The 27,154-nt window shown below is 35.3% G+C and overlaps 1 protein-coding gene across 1 annotated transcript in view; it reads right to left on the reverse strand.

The window, feature by feature from the left end:
• Positions 1–8,693: 8,693 nt before the first annotated feature.
• Positions 8,694–27,154, reverse strand: part of vstm2a (V-set and transmembrane domain containing 2A) — a 44,323-nt gene continuing 25,862 nt past the window's right edge. Inside the window, exons 3-5 of the mRNA XM_067378662.1 lie at positions 19,676–19,726; positions 18,394–18,727; positions 8,694–8,770 (exon numbers count right to left, since the gene is read on the reverse strand). Coding sequence (XP_067234763.1) covers positions 8,694–8,770; positions 18,394–18,727; positions 19,676–19,726 — 462 coding nt within the window. The remainder of the gene's footprint in view (positions 8,771–18,393; positions 18,728–19,675; positions 19,727–27,154) is intronic.

Genomic DNA, 27,154 nt, shown 5'->3' on the forward strand with positions numbered 1-27,154 from the left:
GAGTCCTTTTTATAGGTCATGTGCGCTTCTCTTCTGGACACTGTCAATTTTCAGACTCCGCATGAATCCAGACTTTAAAGTCTCTGCATACAAATATCCTGTGCCCTTAAATTTATGAATTACTTTCCGTTCTTGGCCTTTGCTTGACTGAAGCAGTCTGGGATTGCCGGGGTGGATCTCATTCATATTCGTAGATAGACTATTTGTATTGACATAAAATGCATGATTTTTTATTTTTTTTTTATATACAACTTTAAAATCTTATGTAAGTGTAGTCATTTATCAGTAAATGGTGGAATTGAGAAAGACCATTTTTAATAGCATATTTATTTATAAATGAAATCCATAAATCTAGTTTAGAAATATTAACTGACTTGATATCAGGCACAAAATGCTAAGGCATTTAATTCCAGTAAAAACAAAGTTTAAATGCTTACCTCGTCATCTGCCAATCATTTTGCGGCAGCAGTACAGTCAGATGACAGAACATACAAGGCTGAACACTGCCACTGACAGTTTCTGACATTTCCAGTGCGTGAGATTGTCCTGTTTTGTTGTTGCCGGTATGCTGGAACATCAGCTCTAGAAGCTCCGCCCTCTTCTTGAAAGGGGCTGGAAACACCAGCTTATTTGCATTTAAAGGGACACACACAAAAAAGCGTGTTTTTGCAATTTTAACATGCTATAATAAATGATCACAGACACACTCTGGGGACACCAGAGACTTATATTACATCTTGTGATTATAGGCATTACAAGTCCTCTTTAAGGGAACATATGTTGACGTCAAGCGGCTTTCAAAAAGTAATAGCAACCTAAAGGTTTGCATTATGAGTTCTTGGTAAGATTTTTTCTTAATTAAAGAGTTTTCAATGTTTTAACTTGATTTCCACAGTTCTGGAGAAACTACATCTTTTTATACTAAGAAAGTCTGGGTGGCTGACCCAATTATTATACTTAAAACGAGTAGTTGCCGTTTTAACAGACTGATTGGTGCCGAGGAAAATGTAGGTCACAACTTATATTCAGATAAAGTTATTTCTGCTAACACAGCTGCTTTTGAATGACAGTTAAAGGGATAGTTCACACAAAAATGAAGATTATCACATGATTTTCTCACCCTCAAACCATCCTAGGTGCACATGACTATCCTCTTTCAGCCAAACACAATCAGAGATATATTTAAAAATATCCTGGCTCTTCCAAGCTTTATAATCTGAGTGAACTGGGCAAGATAATTTAACTCTTTAACGGAGAAAGATGCTTTTTGTGAAGTTATTACAACTTGATGAAAGATTAAGGACAAACATTTTTATTCTTAAGAATAATATGCAACACTAAGAGTCACAGAATCTTTTATCAATTTATTATTTATCACTGTGATTTATCAATAACAATAAAATTAATAAGTCATCTTCTAATGCAACATTTAAAATGCATTTTTAAAAGACTTTTTTATTATTTATTTATATGGTACTGTGGCTACATTTTTTAATATGAATTAAACAATTTTAAATGTTTATATTTTCCAGTATCAAAAGTGTATGTATGTACGTTTTTATGTTTGAATTTAATGTGGCAGTCATTAAAACCAGGGACGACCACAAGCAGGGTCATTTTGATTTAATATTGATTTTAAGTTAATCAATGATAAGATGCACAGAAAACACTTCTTTCGAAAATTCAAAGTAAGTTTTGAATTCATGCAATTTGTTCCATGTTATTTAAGGACACATTTTGGACGTCATGCTTGAAAGATGGCAGGTTGTGCGGTAAAAACAGTGAATTTCCAATGTTTTCCGTAGCTAATTTAGTTATAAACATGGCTTTTGTACAGTATAGTTATTTGAATCTGCGAAATGCTGTTAGCAATGATTCGAGGGCTCATAACTGGCACTCGAGCCCATAATAAATTAGATTTTGGTGTCATTTTTATTGTGTATTCAGTGGACGATAGGCACTTGCTGGCAGAGATGCAGGCGTTCACTCTCACATGCCCTCTGAAACAATCCTCTCCCTAAATCGTCATGATGTTTTCATGAGCTCTTTCTTTTCACTCGTGAAGCACTAATATCCCCTCATTGTATCACAATCACTATATATCTCTCCTCTTTTCTTTTGTACTCCAGTCTCCTCGCAGAAATCACACCCACTCATGACTCTCAGCGGCTTCACTTCCCCAGTATCTCCAGCTTTGTGTCAGACGTGGAGAAAAACAGGCTTCGAGCCATGCAAAACCTACGGCAAGGCCGTTTCTGTATCATGTAAAGTGTTTTAAACATTAGATTGTTCTTTTGATGTGTTTAGCGGTGGATGCTTCGCCACAGGGGAAATTTGCTTTTGCTTTATCTACATTGACGTAGCCGTGCTTCCCCTCTCCGTGTTTTCCCAGTTTCCCAGACGCTGAGTTCATTAACATGAAGGATTTTTATAGGATGCCATTAAAGGACCTTACATCAACGTCTCCTCAAATTGATTGGTTTTAACGAGAACAAATAAAAGATGCAAGTAGTGTTTTTACAATGAAATGTTTATTTATTGTCCTCATATTATTCATTCAGTAAGTATCTGTGCTGCTGACGCAGAGGTCACGGGCTCAAATGACCCAAGAAGCTGGAGATTACAATTCTGGCCCATCATTATTACGCCCTTGAACAAGGTCGTTGACCCGGATGAGTTAGTGCTACCTGGTTTAGCGGGGATAATGTGATTATGCATGTGTTTTTGCCAAAGGTGAAATGACCACTAGACCAGTGGTGCTAAAAGTGCTATGATTTTTACTTCCAATGACACGGAGCAAGAATACAGGGGTTATCAAGTCATAACAGCTTTTCCTTTTCCTCAAATAAAGCTATTATATAGCTTCAGATATTATATTTTTAACAGCATTTATTAATCTTTGTTAATAAAAATACAACTGTTCATTGTTTGTTCATGTTAGTTCATTAACTAATGTTAACAGATTTTGATTTAAAAATGTATTAATAAATAGATTAATAAATGCTGTAGTGGCGTATAATCGTGATGAAAGGGAAGTCATCTTTTCTTCTCTATTGTTTCGCATATCCATGTGAAACGCCTTCGCAAACAAGAACAAATGTAGGGCGGGCTTGATTTTGATTGGATGGTTGTGGTTTGCTATTGGTGGAGCTCATGTGAGTGACAGGTTGCCCCGCCCTCATCATCAGAGAAGAGAAGAGATGCTGCAAGAGGGAGGGGGAGATATTGACAGCCAATCAGAATCCATCCTGCTTTAAAGAGCTCGAGAATTTAAAGTGATAGACAATAAAACTGAAGCATTTATAATAAACAGAACATTATTGTGCATTGGAGTAGACACTAATATAGTTTAATAACAATAGGTTTAGCATGTTAAGTTTGCAATGACATTAAAGACCTTATTCCAATTATTATTAAAAAAATTCAATTCAATTGAAATTTCAAATTCAAGTCAGAGAAAATATTGGTTTATATGTTGGACAGTGTTTCTGCATTAGTCAATGCAGGTCAAGCTTTCGCCTGTCATGAGCTCTCAGGATTTATATAAGGCTACAATACATTTCTGGCAGGGTCTTCAGCACTTTTATCAGGCAGCTTCTCTTTATGGTGGCTTCCAAAAAAGCCACAAATCATGACTCTAAAAAGTGTGTTTAGAAGAACATGAGGAACATATTGGCTGCTTCCCCAGTCTATTTCTCCTTTCTGTGTTTTGTTTTTGAGGTAAATGAATAAAAATGAAGACAGTGCTTTAGAGAAATTTAATTGTCATATTTCATAAGCGTGGTGTGGAAATGTCTTTGAGCGGTTTATACAGCACCGTGTCATATCTTTCCTCTCATTCTCAATCAATCATCCTTCAAATTCTGTTCTTCAAACATCAGATCCTCTAAAGCACATCTGCAGATGATAAACAAGCGGCTCCTTTCTGCAGTAAAAATAAAACAGCTCAGAAAACTGATACACCACATACTGTAAATTACACTGCACTTGTCATAAAAAATCTGTCTGTAGACAGCCTGTGAAGATAGTTTATTAAAATTTGGCTCATTTTGTCTTATAATACAAACTTCAGCTTTGCTCAGCCATGACAGTAAAATGAAAATCACGTCATGTTTTTGAAAGAGTCCAGTAAACATTTAATCATGACTCAAACAAGATGGTGATCCATATATACATCGATTCCCGTGTTGAAGAAGATCTTAACCAGGAGGGCGACTTTCTGAAATACAAATCCTGGGTTTTCTCCGAGTGGAACGCATGAATGGATTCATAACATGCACAAATCAACATCATCCAAAATAACATCCAGAGATCCATCGTCAGTAATCGTTTTTATCAGATTCAGCTGCTGCTGTTCTGCTTTCCAAAAATTGAGCCAATGAGGTTTGGCCAAAACAACGTCCCAAGTGTTGTATACGGACGTAAAGTCTTTCCCATGGAAATCTCCAAACGGATGGAAACATAGAAACACACATAGGAACATTTCTGTCCTTTCAATTCACGGTAATCGTACACATATACAATTTTTCTTTTCTGAGATAAAAAAAAAAGAAGAAAAAAAAGAAGTGGAAATAAACCATGCGGCTTGTTTTTACAGTGACTTTTACACAGGCTGTACAAGGCATCAGAAACTCTCTTCTTCATAAACTTTTTAATGAAATTAGTTAGTTTTTTTGTACTTTATAATATAACAACCCCAACTTTATTTATAGCTAACCACAGGTGTCCAGCGTTAAAATGCTGCAGATGGATTTAGATGAGGTGTTTTGTCTATTTACAGCACACACAAATGTGGCTCATCATCATCGTGTGGCCTATTTAAAGTGCCGTCTTAAAGTTACAGTTTTATGTAGATAAACCTACTCAAATCAACAAATCTACGCCGTACATTACCATCGAAGGTCTCTCGGATAGCAGCTGCTCTCAAAGTCACATATGCCCATAAATCTAGAGAGAATTTAGAGCTTCCAGCTGGTTTATGATTAGTCTTTCAATTATGAGGAGTACAATTTGGCAAGAATCTTGCTGAACAACCTTCTATTGCATGACCCGTCTCATTATTCAAAGACACATCATGGTGTATTTTTTTGGTCCGTGACCTCATTTAAGGATCCGGATCATACAGCCATCGAAGTACAGACTAACAGTTTACATTCCAGTGTTCCTATTGGAGCTACAAGCCAGAAACTTCCGTCACCGAAGCTTTTTGTATCCTACACCATTAAAGCATAACCGTTTTATCATATTTCAATCGTTTATGAGGGAACTGTTAGGGTTAAATTAGAAACGTTTTCATCATTACTCATTACTTTCCATTGGATCTCAAATCAGGTTTATTATAGTTAACTAAAACTAAAACTGAAACTAAAACCATGAAAAAAAAAAAAAAACATTTAACACTTCACAATGTTAACATTAGTTAAGTACAGTACAGGACAATTAAAATGACATCTAAAGCATCTATTAATCTTAATGTTAATTTCAAAATTTACTAGTACATTATTAAAGTCAATTTTGTGTCTGTTTATATTATTTAATGGACCTGAGCTGACATGAACTAACTGTGAGCAGTTGTATTTTCCAAAAAAACGGCCATTCTAGCCATGCACAATTTTTCAAGTCATATTTTACAACTTTTGAGTCATTAATCACTAATAACACAGCATAACGCTCTACTTTTTTGCAGAGGTTTTGACAGAAAACTGAAGTGAAAAAGCGACATTTTGCTGGTGAAGGATAAAAATCGCTACGGGGTCCTTCCCTTATGTGACTTTCTAAAAGTTAACAGCATTTACTTTTGTGTTTTCTGTTGAGAGATTCTACTCCTTATGCTTTAATCCCAGTGTAATCCCAATACAACTGCCCTGAAAGCCAAAACTGAGGAACAAACACAATACGCACAACTCCACCATGGGTGAGAAAATGAGTTTTCAAAAAACAAGCATAGATTTGGCATAATACATGGGGGTGTTGTGTGTTTTGTAAACAGTCCTGCAATGTGCCCGTCTCAGCAGTCTTTGGTTAAATTATATAAAAACATCTCAAGACATCAATACATGAGCAGAATGTCAAACAGAGTGAGCTCCATCAACCGCAGCTTGAGATTCTTTTCAAAACCTTGACATTCCTGTAGGGACGTCTTGTTCTTGTTGATAACACAGTGTTGGTTAAATGTCACCATCTTCTTTCCAACCACTATTGTTGGATTTAAAAATATGGTGATGAGGGCATCACTGGTGATCATATGTCATTTTAAAGGGGTCATGATATGAGAAATAAAATTTGCCTTGATCATTTGACACATAAGTGGTCTCTGAACCATAAAAAACATCCTGCAAATGTCTAAAAAGCTTTTATTTAATAAAGCACCAAAAACGGCTTGTTTTGATATTGCAGGATCTGTGATGTCACACGGGCACATACATGAGCAAGCATCGACCAATAGTTATACATCATCGCATCATATGCCCCGCCCACCGGTGTTCAGTCGCTTAACGGCTTACATTTGTCTACACTGGATGTGAGCGTCACGTCAAAAGCAAATGCAAGTCATTATAATCACTGAGGCTGTCTACACTGATACAGCATACAGATGTGTGTTCAGTTTCTGACATCTGTCGACATCAGGACAAATGGAAAGAATGTTCGAAAACGAGTGAAAACGAGTGAAAGAATATTCACTTTCACGCGTTTTGTGACTTCAGAAGGATCTCAGCATCAGAAACAAGTGGATGGTTTATTTTAATGACGTACCAGATTGCGTCAGATGATTATATGTTTGTTCGGAGCATTTGACTGAAGATTGTGAATGAGGCACAGTTCGCAAAGAAACTTTTGTTGGCAGTCGACTGTACTGGATCAGACAGCAGCTGTATCACAAATCGTAAGTAAATGATTTCATAATGCTTTGTCTGTAAAGACGATTTTATATGGATCATTTTTCAAAACACTCACATTACGTGCAATAGCGAGTGGCGTTGATACTGTTTCCTATGCATTAGCCAATCATAACAGTGGGCGTTTACTGGAGCCATGCATTAAAAACTTATCATCTCAGAATGAGGGCTGAAAATAATTGTTTTTCCGCATATAATGTTATGTTAGATTTTTTTTTGTGTGAAAATAACTTTATTAACATTATAAGTGAACCTCAAAGAACATATTAAAATAATAATAACAAAAATTCATGTCATGACCCCTTTAATGCAGAACGTTTTGAGATATTATTCTCAAAACGTTCAGTCTGGCCCTGATTAAGCAAGATCAGAGGATGTTTTAGTGACATATTGTGTCCAGTCACTGAATAAATATCTTCCTTGTGATGTTAAATGATTAGAGTAATTTTCGTTTGGACTAAGTGCCTTTGGTGGCACAAGAACAAGGCCGAAACATTCATTTTAAAAGTCTCCTGCAAAGCTGACTGTTCCATCGCTTTAGGGAAAACGCTACCTAATTCATATCGCTTGCAATCTGCATTGCCAAACTAGAAAGACAAACTCAGATATAAATCATTCTAAGTTAGCCAGAAAGTACAAAGCTCTTCCATTTTAATTAAAAGTAAAGAAAGAGGACGAGAAAACCAATCGTCAACAGCTATTGATTTTGTCAGCTTTAGTGGAAATCCATGATGCAACTTGATTTTGAAGATGGTAAACACACGGCGGAAATGACAGTTGCTTCAAGAGGTGAAAAGCAATCATCTTCAACACTTGAATGTAGGTGAATCACACTTGAGATGTTTAGAGGACACAATCACAACATTCAATAGCACTGAAGGTCACGAAACACCTTTAGTGATTTGAAGGTTGAAAGCTCAGAAAATTTCTTTCTTTCAGTATGTCCAACCCTCCCCTCCAACAAAAAGCAAGCAAGAGCCAAACAAACAATATCTCTTCAATCCAGCTACACTGAAACGACGCTCTTAAACGGCATTGTCGTGTGTGATTTAGTTTTCAGCCATAGACTATACTATGCTCACATGCTACATGCTAAGTGAACATGACTGGGCATGTGAGTATACAACGCTACTAACAGGACGGAGGGGCGAAAGGAATATACTCACATTTATTATGCCAAAAATAAATGAAAAGCACATGTATTCAAGCAAGAACATCTGCATGAATGAAAATCACTGCAGCTCGATGCAGTGTAAACACTGTGATTTACCACATCAATTAGCGATCCAGAACACAACATGTACTAAGCCGTGGAGCTGTTAGTTTTGTTTTCAAGGCTGTTTTTGCATATGAATGGATGGCAGCTGTACAAGGGAATTTAAAATCAAATACTATATATATATATATATATACTGTATATCTGTTCATATATTCATATGTTACACAAATATAGACTCTTCCGAACTTCAGAGCAATGTATTAAATTCACAGCTGGAGATAAAAGATAAACAAAAACCAACCAAAAATATATATGGGGCGCAAGATCCCATACGAGTCCGTTTGTGTCTTCTGTTCGATTTGGAGCATGAAGCACGTGTCCGCTATGGCAGTTTCCTTCTCCTCCTATAGGCTTTTGAAACAAAAGTGCTTCTGGTGATGATCATTAGACTACATTGGTGCAGTGTTGTGGTTTGAAGTAAGGGACGACTGTGCTGTCTGCTCCGTCCAAATAGCAGGCAATTTTCTCTTGGCTCGGAAATAAGAGTGATTCTGGGAAAAAGAGTCACTGTCTTGAAACTATAGCCATGCTTCCCTCATGAGGCCGGACGTGAGGAGAAGAAGAGCAAGTCCATTACTTGTGGCTATCCTCGTACCTGTGGGGAAAAATGATAGGACATTGAGCCATGAGAAAAAACATTACTTGGAATAAAATAAACATTAAAGGGATAGTTCACCCAAAAATGAAATTTTTTATGTTTATCTGCTTACCCCCAGTGCATCCAAGATGTAGATGACTTTTTTTCTTCAGTCGAACGCAAATTATGATTTTTATCTGCAACCGCTGCCGTCTGTCAGTCAAATAATAGCAGTGATTGGGAACTTGAACAATAAGAGTCGAAAAAACTTCCATAGACAAATCCAAATTAAACCCTGCGGCTCGTGACGACACATTAATGTCCTAAGACACGAAACGATCGGTTTGTGCGAGAAACCGAACATTATTTATATCATTTTTACCTCTAATACACCACTATGTCCAACTGCTTTCAGCTTCCTGTTAGTGAGGTCAAAAAACGCGTTCTGGTGATGGAAGTGATGTCTCGCCCATATACTTCAATGAGCGCGAGACATCACTTCCGCTGTCAGAGCGCGATCAGACCTCACTAACAGGAAGCTGAACGAAGTTGGACATAGTGGTGTATTAGAGGTAAAAATGATATAAATAATGTTCGGTTTCTCACACAAACCGATCGTTTCGTGTCTTAGGACATCAATGTGTCGTCACGAGCCGCAGGGTTTCATTTGGATTTGTCTATGGAAGTTTTTTCGACTCTTATTGTTCAAGTTCCCAATCACTGCTATTATTTGACTGACAGACGGCAGCGGTTGCAGTTAAAAATCATAATTTGCGTTCGACTGAAGAAAAAAAGTCATCTACATCTTGGATGCACTGGGGGTAAGCAGATAAACATAAAAATTTTCATTTTTGGGTGAACTATCCCTTTAAAATGCCCCTATAATGCTACTTTAACCTGTTAACCTTCACCAGGATGCTGACACACTGAAGCGCTCTCTGTTTGAATCAGCTCAAAGTTACTGTTAGATGTAATGTAATTACCTTGAGGTGGATCCAAAATGGTCAATATTCATATTCATGCATTTTATTCATATTTCATGTTAATCATTTATGGCTCATATTACTTTTGATTTCATATATTCATGTACTCCTACTCTATATATTAATCCTCATCATATTTACTCTTTATTGTACCCTTTATGGTTAATTTTCTTTTATATTTAAGAGTATGTATGCTTGTTATATTCAATAGTTCTTTAAAGTGTTCCAGTGTGACAGGTCACGTCGACACGCTTGTGGTTAGATTACTGGACGTCTGCCAAGTACTGCAGAAGCGATGTTTTCGGAATTAGTTGCTCATTTGCTCAACTTGATGTACTTTTATATCAAAATATTTCTGCTGACATGTGATAATGTAAGATCTGCAAATTCCCTTAAGGGGGTCAAAACAACCCCTATATCTATTTTCATCTATTTTTAACATCTGACCAGTCTATGACATAATGGATAAATCCATTTGACCTTTTCTTATTAGACCAAGTTTGAGTGGGATGTAAATTTCCATATGCTTAGGGTATAACATGGACTGAGTTGTTGATAGTTTAGCCTTTCCCTTAGATTTTCCCTTTGCTTTTCATTGCTCTTCTGCTTCTATCTCTCATTTCATTCTGCAAATGTCTTAATTTTTTTCCTTCTTTCTGAATATTCTGATCTTCATCTATTACACTCTAAAAATGAAAATGCTGGGTTAAATATGGACAAACCCAGGGATTGGGTTGTTTTCACCCAGCCATTTTTTTCAACCAATTTTGGATTTATTTTTTTTAGCCAGCAATATAGTAATATAGTAAAAGGCATGTTTTTGCTAAACCCCCAAATAGGGGTAAATTTGTGGGGTATTTTAAGCTGAAACTTGACCAGACCAGAGACTTATATTACATCATGTGAAAGAGGGCATAATAGGTGCCCTTTAACCCAACCTGCTGGGTTTGTTCATATTTAACCCAACTTGGGTTGTTTTTAACCCAGCATTTTTTAGACTGTAGATACAATACTCTGGATTTTACAATACTCTAAATGTTATTATTAACCATTAATAACTTACTTAATTTGTTTGTTTCTATAATTTTTAATTAATCAATTTGTTATTCCTTATTCACATTTAATCTCTGACATACTCATTGCTGGACTGCCTGGATCTCATTTTCTCAAGTTTTTGCACATCACCTTGACAAACTATACACTCTAAAAATTTTTTGGTTAAAAACAACCCAAGTTGGGTTGAAAATGGACAAACCCAGCAACTGGGTTGTTTTAACCCAGTGGTTGGGTTAAATGTTTGCCCAACCTGCTGGGTAGTTTTATTTAACCCAACTACTGTTTAAAAATGACTATATGTCTGGCTTAAAATGAACCCAAAATAGGTGAGAAATTAAAAACCAGACACATAATTACTAGAGGCAACAATAATAATCAAAAGGTGTACATTTATTAATAAGCAATTTAATAAATGTTTATTGTTTATTATTCATTATCTTATTAATAAATGCTCATTTATTAAACATGTTCATAAATGTTAATTTAGCATATTATGGGTTCATTTTAAGCAAGCAATACAGTAATTTTTATACAACAGTTGAGTTAAATAAAACTACCCAGCAGGTCGGGCAAACATTTAACCCAACCACTGGGTTAAAACAACCCAATTGCTGGGTTTGTCCATTTTCAACCCAACTTGGGTTGTTTTTAACCCAGCATTTTTTAGAGTGTACTCAAATACAAATTTCTATACAGAGGAATAATATTTATTCAATTTTTACCCAAAATGCGCCGATGTTATCATTTCAATTCATACTGGCATACTTCATACATTTTGTCCACAAATGGCACTCGTGATGAACAGGCATGTCATGTGACATTCCAGGAAATCAGACAAAGGCTTCCAGAGATCGCTGTAACATGCAGATAGACACTTTTGAAGACAATAAACACAAGATTGCAACGACATATGATTGATCTGTGTTCTTCATGCCATGTTGGGTATTTTCATAATGATAGATTTTATTTATAATGCAATGCTAATTGACATAGCTTTTATCATTGTGCAGAATAACATAAAATATTATTTTTTATCTGAAGCCACATCAGATTACAGAAGTTTAATTAAAACACTTGACTTGTGATATAAAGTAAGTTTGAAGCCAAAACATGGTTTTAATCTCATAAATGGTCGTGTATTGATGGTGTGCTAAGCTAACATGCTATAGCGAGCCCTAAGATGCACCTGCCATCTAGCTGAGCAAACAGTAAAGCTCACTGAAGTGTTTTTTTGTTCAAGGAGGGCATTTGATCGTTTCAAAAAAGGTGAAGTGAGAAGTTTGATCAAAGAAATGAGGGATTAAAAGTCATCAGTATTTATAATGAAGACAAAAGAAAAGAACAATTAGAGCCATAAGCAGGAGAGGTGTGAATGTGTGCATGGAAGACTGAATGTTTCAGTTTGCCCCACAAAACAATAGAGACAATACACTGAACGGATGCTGAGAAGATGACAATAAACATCAGTTATGTTTTCTGAAAATAAAATCACATGACATGATCTTGAACTAAATATTTTATAAAACTTAGAGTTTTGGAATTATCATTATCATCTTCAGATTTTAAATATATCAAGGTCAGGCATGTGGCTTTAGCTGCAGTGCATTTCTAGAGTACAACTTTAATTTTATTTTCATAAAGATATGTCAAAAATAAATGTGTTCAAAACTCTGAAGCCATATACAACTATTTCTTTCATTATAATGATTAAATTTCACTTTACAGTAAACTGCAAAGTGTCTGCTTTCAAATGAGACTGTTCTTATGATATTCGTGCAAAGGCTTGATGAACTGTATCTGTTTTAGTTTGGGTGAACCATTTCTTGGGATTTTTTCAAAAGGAGGAGTTCAGGCTAACAGGTTAAAGGTTCCTAATTTTGTTTTGTCTTCTCCTACAGCAGGTTTACATGAATCCAAGGTCAAAAAAACAATTCTTCCTACCATCCGCTCTTTTCTCTCAGTGTCTGAAATGTAATCAAGGATTCAGTCTCTCTAAACTGAGAGCCTGCTCCGATCTGATTGGTCAGATGGCCCAGTCTGTTGTGATTGGTCGACTGTTTATAGCGCATGTCAAAAAGAGAAAAAGAGAAAACTCCCTGTAAGAGTTTTGAACACTTTTCCAGGTCATTTTGGCCCTTATGTGAGCTGTTGCATTCATTCTTCACATCTCCTGACAGCATTTAATTACAGTATGTAAATTTGCTTCAGTACGGTAAATACAGCTCTCTCTCCCCCAGCCCTGTGACACTCAATAAAGATCCATATTATGCAGTGCAACTCTTTTTAATATTACTGTTTTTTTAACAAAGTGCAATCAAAACAACTCTAAGCCACCCGGGTACCACAAAATTGTATGGTTTTATTGGTCTGCATAAATAAAGGCGACGCTATCTACCTATTCACAGAAGCCTTGTGCTAAAACCTCCCCACATAAATCAAAGTGAAAACTGCCATTACACCATGAAAAGGGATTAATGCGCACAGCCTTCCTGCACACTTTTCTAAAGGCTTTTCAGAGTATTTTTAAAACACCTATGTGCTGACAGATGTTTTACGGAGAAAGGTATGTGTTGGAAGCAAGTTTAATTTAATAAAATGTTGTTTTTTAGTGGTGCAAGGATATGCAAAAAAGAGGTAACCGACAACTAATCTGAAAGAGTGGTTGCTTTTATATGAATTAACCCATAAAATACAATTTCTTGATATAAATTAATGTACTTAGGTTGATTCAGCAATATTTTTGACTTTTTTTTTCAGTGTAGGAATGCTTTGATGACATTTGTAAAAACAAAAAATAGCAAAAAATCCACTTTCCAGCATATTGTCAGCAGGTTTGTTCATGTTCCATTTCTCGCACAGAACTATAAATAACCCTGAATTTTTAATCTGCATTTCTTGTTGTTTCTCCTCATATTTTTTGCTCTAGACCTCCTTTGAACAATGAAATTAGGCGGGATGCAAGGCCTAAAGACTTCAAAGCAAATGCGATCTGATTCCGCTCTCGACTTACCGCGTTCCTGCCTCCACTACAGAAAACAATGAGGAAAGCTCAAGGATGTATACCGGCCATAAAACCCCCGAAAACAAGGCAACAAAGAGGAAATGGAAAATGAAATATTCACTAAATCACGGTGACATTTACGGGATTTTTCTGTCAGACCGAGCACGGCAATGTTCCGTGGGGAGCTTCATTCCAGCTCTATCTCGGGGAGGAGAACCGGAGAGGAGGAACCTCCCGTGACCCGCTGCTCCTCTCTGCCAGATCTCATTTGGCCCGAGGTGATCAACCCGAACGGGAACGTTCCTGAAACAAGCAGTCGCATTGGACCGAAGCTTCCCTCCCTTCTTCTGCTGGCAGGGAATAATTAATCATTCCTGCCGGCACTTTTTACTCTGGGCCGAAATGCGCTGTCGATTATGCATCGCATCTATACGTTCATTACCAGTCGCGTCTGATTAGCTGTAAGGAAGAGCATGAGTCATGCCAGAATGTCATCTTCAATAATTACAGCTCGCTGATGTTGTTGTAGTGAAGGTTCTGGAAGGTTAAAAGAGCTCAAAGTACTCGTGTTCAAGTGAACAGATTAGATGTGAAAAAGGTATACAATATGTACCTATAATATAATCTGACCTCGACTCATTTTACATGCTGTACAAATGATGTGTTAGAAGAACCTCTATGCAATCATATTTAATCATCTTAATGGTGGATGGTTGATTGATGATAGATCTTTCTCTCATCTTTCTATCTCTTCAATCAGTTGGAGAATAATTTGATATCTATGCTGGTTTAGAAATTTGCTCCTATTCAAATCATGAGCTGAAAACTGAATCGGCCACAGAGCACAGGATGCTGAATTAATGTGGCAGGAAGAGGAATTTACTGAATTGCAATTCAAAGAAATTCACCAAGGTTACTTAGTTGTATTAGTCTAACATGATTTAAAGAGGTCATGAACTGTGTTGTTTTATTGTTTTATAATGTTTTCTGGGCTGCACTTATTAAGTTAGTATGATTTTAACATCTAAAATTGTCATAATTTAGAAATAAACTGCATTTTTTTCTACCCTGATTTTATGCTCTGGTTTGAACGCTCTGTTTTAAGGGGCGTGTCTGTGTGAGACTTCAGAGTAAACGCCCACTACTGTGATTGGCTGGCGTTTCTGCATCAGAAATAAATAAGGAATAACTCTCTCAAAAACTTTTAGCATGTTTTTACTATTACAACTTTGAGGCTTAACTAATCATGAAAAGTGCTGCATTATATTGAGATCGTGGCATGAAAGGTTGCAGTGATGATCATTGTAGTCGATCACAGAGATGTTGTTGAGATCATGAAAGCAGTGATCTCGTCATTGAAACTCAGTTTCTGCACACTAACCAATGCTTTCATCATAACTAACAGTGCAAACTCGACGTAAATAAGAGATTTGTTGAATAAAATGGAAGTTTTGGCTCGAGTCCAGAACTCAGTCACTGATAAACTCTGTTTGATTGACAGCTCCAGCGATTGTAAATATATAATTTAATCATGTTTAAATAACAGATTATGTTCATCCTATTAAGAGAATCAAGGTGAAGTTGAGCATTTAGTTGCTGGTTTGATTTACTGACACACAGACAAAGATCATGTGACTGAACATGAATCATTAATATCAGATCAGGCATTCTCTGGGTCTGGTGTCAATAAATGCTTTTTTTGGACTAACAAGGACATTTTCAGTTCTGAAACTTACAGAATATTCTTATAGTACGATGACCTCTTATATATCAAAAGCTCAAGGAAAAGTTAATTTCTCAATTCATGACCTCTTTAAGACAAACTTGAATAATTACTAATTAATAATTATTGTAATTATTAATAATGATTAATTTATTCTTATATATATATATATATAAAACAATATATATTTATATATATATATATATATATATATATATATATATATATATATATACTTATATATATATATATATATATATATATATATATATATATATATATATATATATATATATATATATATATACTTAATTTATATTTATAGTTTATGCATATGTGTTCCATAATTAGTATTTTGGTAACATTTTACAATAAGTTTTAATATGACAACATTAGTTAACTTCATTAGTGATCATGAACTAACATTTCTGCTGCATTTATCGAATCACTAATTCGATTTGTAAAGCTCCGAAGCAGTGCTTTGAAATTGGTCCAAGTTATTTTATTTTTTGGCAAACAAAAAGTATTCTCGTGTCTTTATAATATTATTAATATTGAACCGCTGTACTCACATGAACCGATTTAAATATGTTTTTAGTACATTAATGGATCTTGAGAGAGGAAATGTCATTGCTGGCTATGCAGGCCTCACTGAGTCATCGGGTTTCATCAAAAATATCTTAATTTGTGTTCTGAAGATGAATGAAGGTCTTACGGGTGTGGAACGACATGAGTAATAAATGACAGAATTTTCATTTTTGGGTGAACTAACCCTTTAATGTCAACATTTACTAATGCATCTTTAAGGTCAAATGTTGTATCTGTTACATTACTCATGTATAACATGAACATTTTAATAATTAACATTAACAAAGGTTAATAAAAGATGTACAAATATATTGCTCATAGTTAGTTCATGTTAGTTAATGCATTCACTAATAATAACAAATGGGACCCTATTGTAACGTGTCACCAGCATTTTTTTGTTTAAATTTCAGATTTCTGTATTTTTCCACTGTGGTCCATAAAATGAATTACACTAAACAATATTATTATTATTATTATTATTATTATTATTTTTTTTTTTCCATTCCTAAATTCTCCTTTGTTAATCACCATCTTGCTTTCCCAGCAAACATCATCAGAACGTTGTGGCAAGGTTCTCTCAAAGTTTCTCTCAGAGTTATCCGGTCTTTAATAATGTTCTCAAAACATTAAAACATCAAAACAACTGGATTAAATGTTATTACTTGTTTCAAAATGTTCAGAGAACATTAAAACACTTTTTTTTTGTCTTTTTTTTGTGCTAATGATAAAATGTTATGTTCCTTTAACTTTTGTTTAACCAAGAAATTTTCTTTTATAACGTTGAGATAACATTCAGTATTAATGTTTTCATAACTCAATGGGAACACTAGAAAAACATACTTAGAACATATTTTTATTAGCTCTTATTTCAAATCCAATTCAAATTCAGTAACTGAATTGGAACATAAATGTCATTTTCAGTGTAATTCTGAATGAGTCTGATATTTGTTGATCTTGTAAGTGTCTGTTTGAATTGTTGTTGTTGGCAGTAACCAGATAATATGTGTCAATATCACCCGCTTTTAAATCTTTTATTTATTTTACACCACCACAAACTTGATTTCACTGTACACTAATAATATTTGACATTCAGACAGATCTGGTCCATTGTTTTTATAAGATTTTTTTTTTTTTTTTCATGCACAGGTTGCCTGTGATTTTAAAACTGCCACAAGCTCTTTGTCGAATGAATATAATGCATGTTAATCTCTCGCCGCTAACATGATCTCACATTAAACACTGAGGCAGAGTTCGCTTTCAGAAGAGGAACACATTTGCTATTTTAAGGTCAATATAATGTCAATGAAATCTCAGGCCTGCTATTTATTGTCTGCTGATGGTTTATACTCCACTACTGATTTAAATAAAACCTATTTCCAACTCTATTACATATTACATTATTTATGCCATAATATTGCAAATCTTGAAAAGCATATTGATATGAGTTGTAGCTAGCGACGGCTAGGTCACGGGTTCAATTTCAAGTCACTTTGGATAAGAGCAAATGTCAACTTTTGGTTGCATGATTTTCCTACACTCTCAAACACGTTTCATAAAACAATGAAAATGCACAAGTATTATAATTGCAATCCCATTATTATGTAATGCAAACTTTACAAATTGGTTGCCATTTGAGTATGAATTCCAATTCCATTAATGTGGAAGTAATTAAACGTTCCTTATTACACATGCTGTGATTGGTAATAAAAATCTTGCTCAAATATTCATTATTATGTACATATTTTAAATGTTAATTTCAGTGTTATTTGCTACTCACTAGCCGCACAAGAAGGATATTTATTTTGTTTGAGTAGTGCATCATATCAGCACAAAAAAACTAAACAAAACAAAAAACATGATTTGAGCTCATAAGTTTAAAATTACTCACTAAGCACAGCAATATCTTTGCTGTCGTTCCATTGCATCACAATTGATGATTAATAATGAAATCTTGCAAATGCATATGAATCCCTTTTTTATGGAAAACAGCAAGCATTTTTAAACGCAAGGAGACCTCTTAGAAGAAAAGAGCTAAAAGAGTTAACTGTGAGTTCGGCAAGCATGTTTTTAGATTTCAGGATTCCTCCACTGAAGTAGATACCCGAAGGCGTTGTAAATATGCACTTTTCTTGAAAGGGACTTTGATATTATGCAATCATTTAAGACATTTCTCCTTATATAGAAACTGAGTCAAGAGCCCTAGGATTCTATAAGGATCCCCACCAAACCTTTTCTTTCTAAGAATAAACATTAGACCCAGAAGCAGATCCCTCAGAGGAAAGTCTCTCACCTGACCCTGTGCTGTGTTCGACTGTTTTGGAGTGTGACGTCTGAGAGGTAGAAGTGGACTGGGACCTCTGGTCTGAACTCATGCTGTCCTGGCCGGGAGCCGAGCTGCTCTTGCGGGGTTTCTTATCGGTCAGGTGCAGCGGCGAGCTCTTCTTAATGGCCCTGTTGCGAGGGCGGATGGTGGCGTTGACTTTCAGGTAGGCTTGAGCCTTGTACTCCTTGAGCTCTCCGTAGTTCGCGTCCGTGACTCGACATTCGTACAGGCCCTCGTCGTTCTTGCTCACCCGAGAGATCTGCAGCTTGTGGGAGATGTCATTGCCTTGGACCTTGACTGTCTGTGAAGAGAACAGGAGATATAAAGTCATGAATCTTCACACATCCTTTCATAAGGGCATAAATATTGACTCAGAAAATGCCAAGATCAAGTTATTTAACTATATAAAGCTCACTGTATCAGGCCTCCATATGATCAAAACTTTGCTGTCGCACACAATCTTCTGCCGTCTGATTGATGGTTTAGACTTTTTTTTTTTTTGCAAATAAAAGCCTTTTAGTATAATTGTACAAACGTCCTTCAGCTCGTGCTTCACATGTCTTTCTGTTGTCAAATCTTTACTGTTTTTTTATCAAGTAAACATAAGAATAATAAGTAATATTTCAACTGGATTGAAGCGACTCATGATTATCAGATATGATCATCAGGCTTTTGAAGAAGGTTTATTTGTTCATCTCTCAATTATCACTTTATTGCATTGCATTATATGTTTTAAAACTACAGCTTTGATCATAAAACTAAACATTTAAATATCATCTTACTAAGACATGTTATTGGCAGATATTGATATTTATATGCCTTTTGTCTCAGTATCTGCTATATCAGATGTTGATTTACAAGCATCTGAATTTCATAAATATAAGAATCTGATGCAAATTGCATCTTTTTGCTCAATTTCGGCCTCTGAAATGAAATTGTGCTGTTTTTCCCTCCATATTCTCATTATACTATACTATATGAGTCATAAAAGCCTGCTGAATCAAATATGATTCTCAACAAAAAGACATATGCAAACTTTTTGTTTTGATTTTTACTTAAATATTTTTTGTCTAAAGATTCAATGAACTTTGTAATTCTAAAAAAAATTCTGACAAGGTTTAATATTAATGCTCTGAATTGAGAAACTGGGATTGTTCACCCAAAAATGTCAATCATGTCATGTACAGTTTCACTGCGTACACACGTTTTGAAGGAGATGCAGTATTATGAACACAGATCACATACTCACACTTATTTTGGTTCCTTCTTCATCAGGATCTGGATCTTGAATCAGCTCCATCTGATCATAAACAACAAGAATAATAATTAATATTGGTAGATATTTTATTGTTCATGCTCTTTTCACTATTACCTTTGCATCTAAATTGCCACATTAAGGGGATCAAATGTGAACAATAGCATACATTATTTTACTTTTGACCATAATAAAAAGTGTTTTATCTATTGAAACTCTTGTCTGAGATTCAAATATATAATGTCATAAGAAGTTTATTCATTATTTTAATTCACACTGCAGTAGTAAAATTTCAATACATAAGTCTTAAGATTTAAATCCTCACGTTTTTATTTATTAAACGTTCATGTTTCAGGTTTATAAACATGTCTCATTACAAATGTAGTCAAATGCTGAAATCATCTGCGCACAGAAACGTTGGAGATTGTTCAGATGTGAAAATGAAGCGTAACAAGCACATTATGGGATCCCACATGCACTTTAAACTCATGCAGAGATGTTCACTGCATTTACATGAGCCGAGCCACTCGTGACACGCTTCGCTCTGAAACACGCAGCACAGTGGATATACATGCTTAAATACACACACACACACACTTTAAAATAACTAAAATACACACAGCGCAGTGTTGAAGAGGAAAGTCTGGATGGTATTTGTTTTTCGATACTGAGCACTGAAACACTTTCAAATATTGAGAATCAACATGCATTTTTGGAATAATACATGGAAAAACACCAAACCAAAAACTTGCATCTTCATGACTGTGACACTTTCTTGCATTCCGTCTGTTTTTTATTTTAATGTTAATCGAACATGTCTTTGGCTCCACGTCTCATTCTGCATTTATAAGACATTGTTCTAAAAATCAGAGATGCACGATGTATCGGCAATAATCGGTATCGGCGGATAAAAGCAATTATTATCACCATCATGCATCTGCCCACTGTTTGAAAACAGCTGATGATCAGGGTGATTATATCCTGTGAATCAAGGTGCAGAAAAACGTGTTCAGACTGCAACTCTTACTGTGTGTGAAGAAAATCTCTGTTGTGTTGAATTTAGTTAACACAACAATAACACATTTACAGTTAAAAAATAGTGACGTTAAAGCAGGCTCTATTTGACCCTATCCATTGACCCTGCATTTTCCCCCCCCTGTTTTTTTTCCTGCTACAACAAACATTTTTATAGCGCCTCCCATCCAATAATCACAAAGAGCTTTGTGCTCCTTTACTTCTGATAAGAAATACAGTCTCAGTGTTCAAATTATGTCCATTTTATCATGAACTTCAAACAATAAATGGAGTCAAAATGTGACGTGACAGATCAAGTCTTTTCTTCCACATTAATACAAGTTACACCTCCAAAAACATGCATGAACATCAAAAGGTATGTTGAAAGATACAGTACAACTTACCGAAATGTATCATGTCTTAATCTGTGTTTCAACCACAGAAAGATGTCAATAAAACAGCTTGTGAACAATGTCACATAAGGAGCTTTATTTACTGTTAATTATGAATAAATCTGTCATGAAGAAAAGTGTTTATGAAAACTACCTTAAATTATGTGCAACTGAGTTTTATATAAACATTGCAGTTTTTATTTGAGTGTAATTATTATATCTGAAGATAAACAGCAGCTGAATATAATACCTCTGTTGTTAATTGTTACCTCTAATATTACAGTATACCAAATGAGATGGTTTCCTGTATAGTTTGCAGCATTTTTTGGAGAAATTTGTTTTTTTCTCCAAATTATCGGTATTGGCATTGGCATCAGCCGATATCATTCTGAATAATCGGCTATCAGTATCGGCAGAAATATTTAGTATTGGTGCATCTCTACTAAAAATAGATGAGCAAGTTTGTCAGTCAGATCACTTTTATGCATTTTATTCATCTGGGTTCTATGGTTCTCGACTCAATTTTAAAAATTGCAATTGCAAAAAATAGATATGCAATCATTTAAGGCATAATACATTCATGCTTAACAGGTTATCAACTTTTTTCTAGTGATAAATATGCTTACAAGTTGATAAATTCATAAAATGTAATGAATTACACTTGATTTTATTGAAACTAAATCCATGAAATGATCCCATGACAGGAACCAGTAAGCGGCTCTATATCCACAGTGTGACGGAACCCTTTCAGAACCTGTAACTTTCAAACGACTATATTGTGTCAAGTGGGTGGTTTTTATTAATCGGCAAATTAACCATCCCATTAGAGCGCAAGAGGTCAAGTCATTGAGAATCACAATGGCAACTTGTTGATTATCGGTTATCATTATCGGTTCAGAAATGCGGTATCTTTACCTCTCTAATTACACAGAGAGAAAAGAAACATTCCAGCTTTTGTCGCAATGACCCTGAATTCTTGCTCGGGTCCCTCGACACCATTAAAAACTCTGAATGCTTCAAAAGCTGTTAATTGTTTGTTGATGGGAGGGGGAAAGCATGGCACACAGACGGCGAGAGGTGTTTCCGTCGCGAGAGCTAAACAGAACAATGATTCATTAGAACAGGCACAGGAACAGATGGCACTGCAGGAACCATTTTCTGCTCTTTAAGGAGTTTGAAATATTCAAAAAGCACCACATCAAAAAACAATCAGCTCAAAATCCATCAGGCTAAAGAGGAATAACGCTTCCGCTCAACGACACGCGGCCGAATAATGAACTTCATCTGCTTGAGGTCTGAGGCGATTGGTTTTAAATTAAGCAATAAGGAACAGATTAGATCCACGGTAAACATGTTCATCCTTAACGCCAATAATGTCATGTTTGCTTGCGGCTCTCCGAAAGAATTATACGCTCAGGCTTCATCCTAGCTAACCTTTTGAGAGAACACCTTGAAAATAAGCTCGAATGAAGAGCCTCATGAGCCGATCCCACACTATTTGAACCCAGATTTAAAGCTGCCTCTGCTTTATGCATTGATTTTAGTAGGCATCATTTATTTAGATGAAAAAGCGCCAAATGGCATTATGAAGAGGAAGGCCTCGCTGACAGGGTTCATTGTAACCGCAGAGGCTCTCGTCTGCCACATGATATAAACAACATTTGGCTGAAATGCTCCAAGTTTCTTTGTGGTTTTGAAGAAGGGAATGCAAGGATAGAGGGTCGGTTTCTGGACTGGCAGTTTTTACTACAGAAGACAAATACATTCTTGCTTTTTCACAGTGAAGAACCATTTTATGTTCCCCAAAGAACCTTTCAGTGATCGGTTGATTTCATGAATGTTAAACGTTCATCATGGAAACACTGATGCACTTTATTTTTAAGAGTCTTTAGTGTTGTGAAAAAGTGTGCTTATTTGTACTGAATGTAAAAACAACACTGTAATTGCAGATAATATTAATAAAGGCCACTGAAGTGCACTTCAAACGAAATGATGCCTGTTTAACAAACTTAGGTATGCTTTTAAAAAGTGCACTTTATAATAATTCCAAATTAAAATCAGTATGTTTTAAGAACCTTCTGTCGTGCTTTAAATAAGTGCACTTGTTTTGATGTTGACTAAAATACTAAAGCACATGCTTAATAATTTACATAGTGTGTTATTTAATATTATATTTATCAATGCATGTAAATACATGACATAAGTTTCATTAGAAATGAAATCAAAGTATATTTTAGTTTACCATAAATGTACTTTATTTCAAACACAACAGACGTTACTATTAAATGACATATTTAGATCCAGCTTTATTGGATCTAAAATCTTTATTTTATTTGATATACATTTATTTTTTATCGTATAATTAGGTTACACTTTATTCTAAGGTGTCTTAAATTATACATTTAAATAGTGAGTAATATTAAGTAACTATAGGGTTAGGTTTGGTTTAGGGTTAGTTGCATGTAATTATGCATAATTTACTATGTAACATATGTAAAAATGACACTGTAAAATAAAGTGTTACTTGCTGTTAAAGTTCTGAAATCACATATTCAGTTCACACTTAATATACTTTAAAAGAATATTTCCACATTAAGTACTCTTTTTTAAAAGTATGTTTCATTTTTACAGTGCTGTAAGCCTTTTCAATGGGGCCTCAGTAGTTTTATTCTTATTACAAGTTTAATACTTGAATGTACTTCTGTAAAACATAGCATATATAACATATAAAAAATGCATTTTAAAATGCAGTGTTTTTATCTTTTGTACATTATTGAGAAGCAAAAAAGATATTAAGATAATATTGTTTTTTAGATAGTATGTCTCTGGCATTGGCATTCTTATATATTTTAAGCATAAATCAAACCACATTAAGTGACGTTTACGCTTAAATCAGTAAAGAAATAAAACATACTTGAGGGGTTTCATATTCTCAGTTTGATATTGCTTCTGAAATAAATGCATCTTGTTTTAGGGACATTTAGATATGTTTACTGGAAAATAAAACCAAAATTGCGATTAATAAAATTATGTTTTGCAGACGGGATCTGATTGATTGTTCTGAAGGTTGGTGAAAGGAAGCTCTCGGAGCAGCCGAAAGGATAACTCACTCACAGCTGATGTCTCGCTAATACGGCCCGTTGATCTCCATTACGCTGCGATCTCTTATCTCGGCTATCACATCCCGAGCATTTAGCTGGACCTCCAGTAGCCTCCCATTAAAATCAAATACAATTAAACTAAATGTGCTCTAATGAATTTCCGATTTCAATAGCGGCTCTGGGTGTTCAGCATTGACTTCTAAGTAGTATCTAGCTTAATCTGCAAACAGAGCCACTTCATTTCATGAACCCAGAGTCTGCTTCATAATATTTAAAGGGACAGATCAAACTAAATATATCAAGTTTATATTTTTAGGGTAACACTTTACAATAAGGTACCACTAGTTAGATTAACTACCATTAAAACACGCAATACATTTGATACAGTAAATACAACGTTCATTCATTGTCAGTTCAGGTCCATTAAATAATGTGAATAGATACAGCTTTTGATTGATTATTAGTAAATTGACTGAGATTCATAAATGCTTCAGAAGTGTTTTTCTTAAGTTAACCGTAGTGTAAAATGTTACCATTTTTATATCAATTTAATCACATATGTTATAGAAACATTTTTTCTCTTCTATACAATGAAAGCATTTAAAGTTCACCCAAAAATTAAAATAATGTCATTTATTACTCAATTCTACACCCATAAGACCTTTGTTCATCTTCAGAACACAAATTAAGATACTTTTGATGAAATCCGATGGCTCAGTGAAAGGTACAAAAACATATTTAAATCAGTTCATGTGAGTTCAGTAGTTCTACCTTAATATTATTAATGCATTAATAAACACTGGCTCGGAGCTTTACGAACTGAATCTGTGATTCAGATCTCCTATCAAATGGCTAAACTGCTGAAATCATGTGACTTTGGCGCTCCGAATCCCTGATTCGATTCGTAAAGCTCTGAACTAATCCTTTAATGCATGAGTTTTCAAGCTTCAAAATGGAAAGAAACACCATAAAAGCATCACAAAATAGTCAATATGACTTTTAAATGTGTATTATAACTTTATGTGAGCAAAAGGTAGGAATTCACAGAAACCTCAGTGAACCTTTGGTCAGATTCATTGTGACATTATAATTACACTTTAGAATAATGTTTAATTTGTTAACATTAGTTTGTTATCATTAATTTGTTAAAGCTGCAGTCCGTAAGTTTCTCCTCTTTGTCGCCATCTCTGTTTGAAACCTGCAATTGCGGTTATTTGCAGAATTATCATCTTCACGCGGGTTATGCATCGGCACGGCTCCTCAGAATGTGTGGATACTTGGAAAAATTTCCGGAAAATATCATCTGAACAGGTAAGTAACATGTCTGCCACTTTTGTTCTAACCAACTGAGAAAAACAAACAAACAACAACAACAACAACAACAAAAACATTACAATAAATCACGCTACCAATGGTGATTAAATCTAAATAGACACACATCAATTCTGTAGCAGATCTAGGCAGGTGGAGCTGGGGAGGAGGAGGGCTTCAGAAGAACTCTGATAGATTACAGCAAACAATGAACCAGAATATTTAAATGTTGATCAAGCAATCTCATTGGTTGCAGGATCAGCAGAGGTCAGTCAGCTTGTGCCATGTGGTAATGACTATATTGCACCCAGTTTGAACTAGACACATCTCTTTTGCTGTCACACCCACTGTCTTTTTTTATGCAGAGCAGCTTAAGCATGGTTATGATAAGTAATAAGTTCACACCAAGTTTAATAATGTGACAAACAAATATGTTCCTTTTCATGCATGCAAACGCGCTGCTGCCCGACAGGCCGATACCTTCAATTGCTTCGACTAGTCATCTGTGATTCTTACGCTCTTCATTACAGCAAACTGTCGTTCTTCATGCCCGCTGAAATTGACTTCTTGTAAAATGTGGCCCTGCAATTATTTTGCATAATGCACGAGGCTCTGAGGTCCCCAACACTAAATTAATGTCAGGGAAGAAGGATAGCATCATCTATATTAAGATATAAACATATCTCACTTGAATGGCCACGGCCGTCAAGCATATTTCACCATGAAGATGGAGATTAAGCCCTCGGATATCTGCAGCTGAACCTTGAGGATATCATTATTATGAATCTGTATCTGCCTCCTTATGAGGATATTGAACAGGGTTTTTTTTTTTTTTGTTCTCAAGGCAAACCGTATGATTAGATGCACACTTCTGAAACTTTCTACCGCCACACCAGCTCCGTATTCGTTCAGCACGCAGTTTCTTCAGCTTAAAGCTGGCTGAACTTCAAGCAGTTATTATATTGCTCTTGTATGCTGTGTGAACAGTGATGCATTATGATGGCCTTGCTTTACAGCCGATGAAATACAGCTGAGACAGCACATGGAGCCACTCGGTAGAGCCGGAGTACGAGGAACATGTTCCCCTCCTTGCTTAATGACATCTGGACTCTGTGCAATGAAATGAATGTGTGTGCATCTGCAGATTTCACAACACTAAAGCAACTAATGCACATGAAGACGAGGAGCTGTGCTTCTGAGGAGGAGCAGGTGATGATTAATCCGTTTTTTTTTTTCATGCACTCGGGGAGATTTCCCAATAAAAGCATCAGGATTTGCATTTAATGGCAGTCATCAGAGGTCTTTTCATCGTTTATCACTGTCATTAGAGTTTGAGATTGTTCAATTAATGCAGCTGATTTTGCTTTATGATGTTTTTATGAGTCATTGGAATAGGGCTGTACCTTGACACAACACAAAGCAATTTAGCATTTAATATTTAGAAAATAAAGAGATGCGCTACAAATGACACATACACACATTAATTTGCAAACAGAATTATATGTAATTGAGATAAGTCTCTTCTGCTCACCATGGCTGTTTATTTGATCAAAAATACATTAAAAATATTGAAATATTATTCCAGGGTTTTCTATGTGAATATATAGTAAAATGTAATTTATTCCTGTGATCAAAGCTGAATTTTCAGCATCATT

Source organism: Chanodichthys erythropterus, chromosome 23 (genome assembly GCF_024489055.1).
Source record: "Chanodichthys erythropterus isolate Z2021 chromosome 23, ASM2448905v1, whole genome shotgun sequence".
Classification (NCBI taxonomy): domain Eukaryota; kingdom Metazoa; phylum Chordata; class Actinopteri; order Cypriniformes; family Xenocyprididae; genus Chanodichthys; species Chanodichthys erythropterus.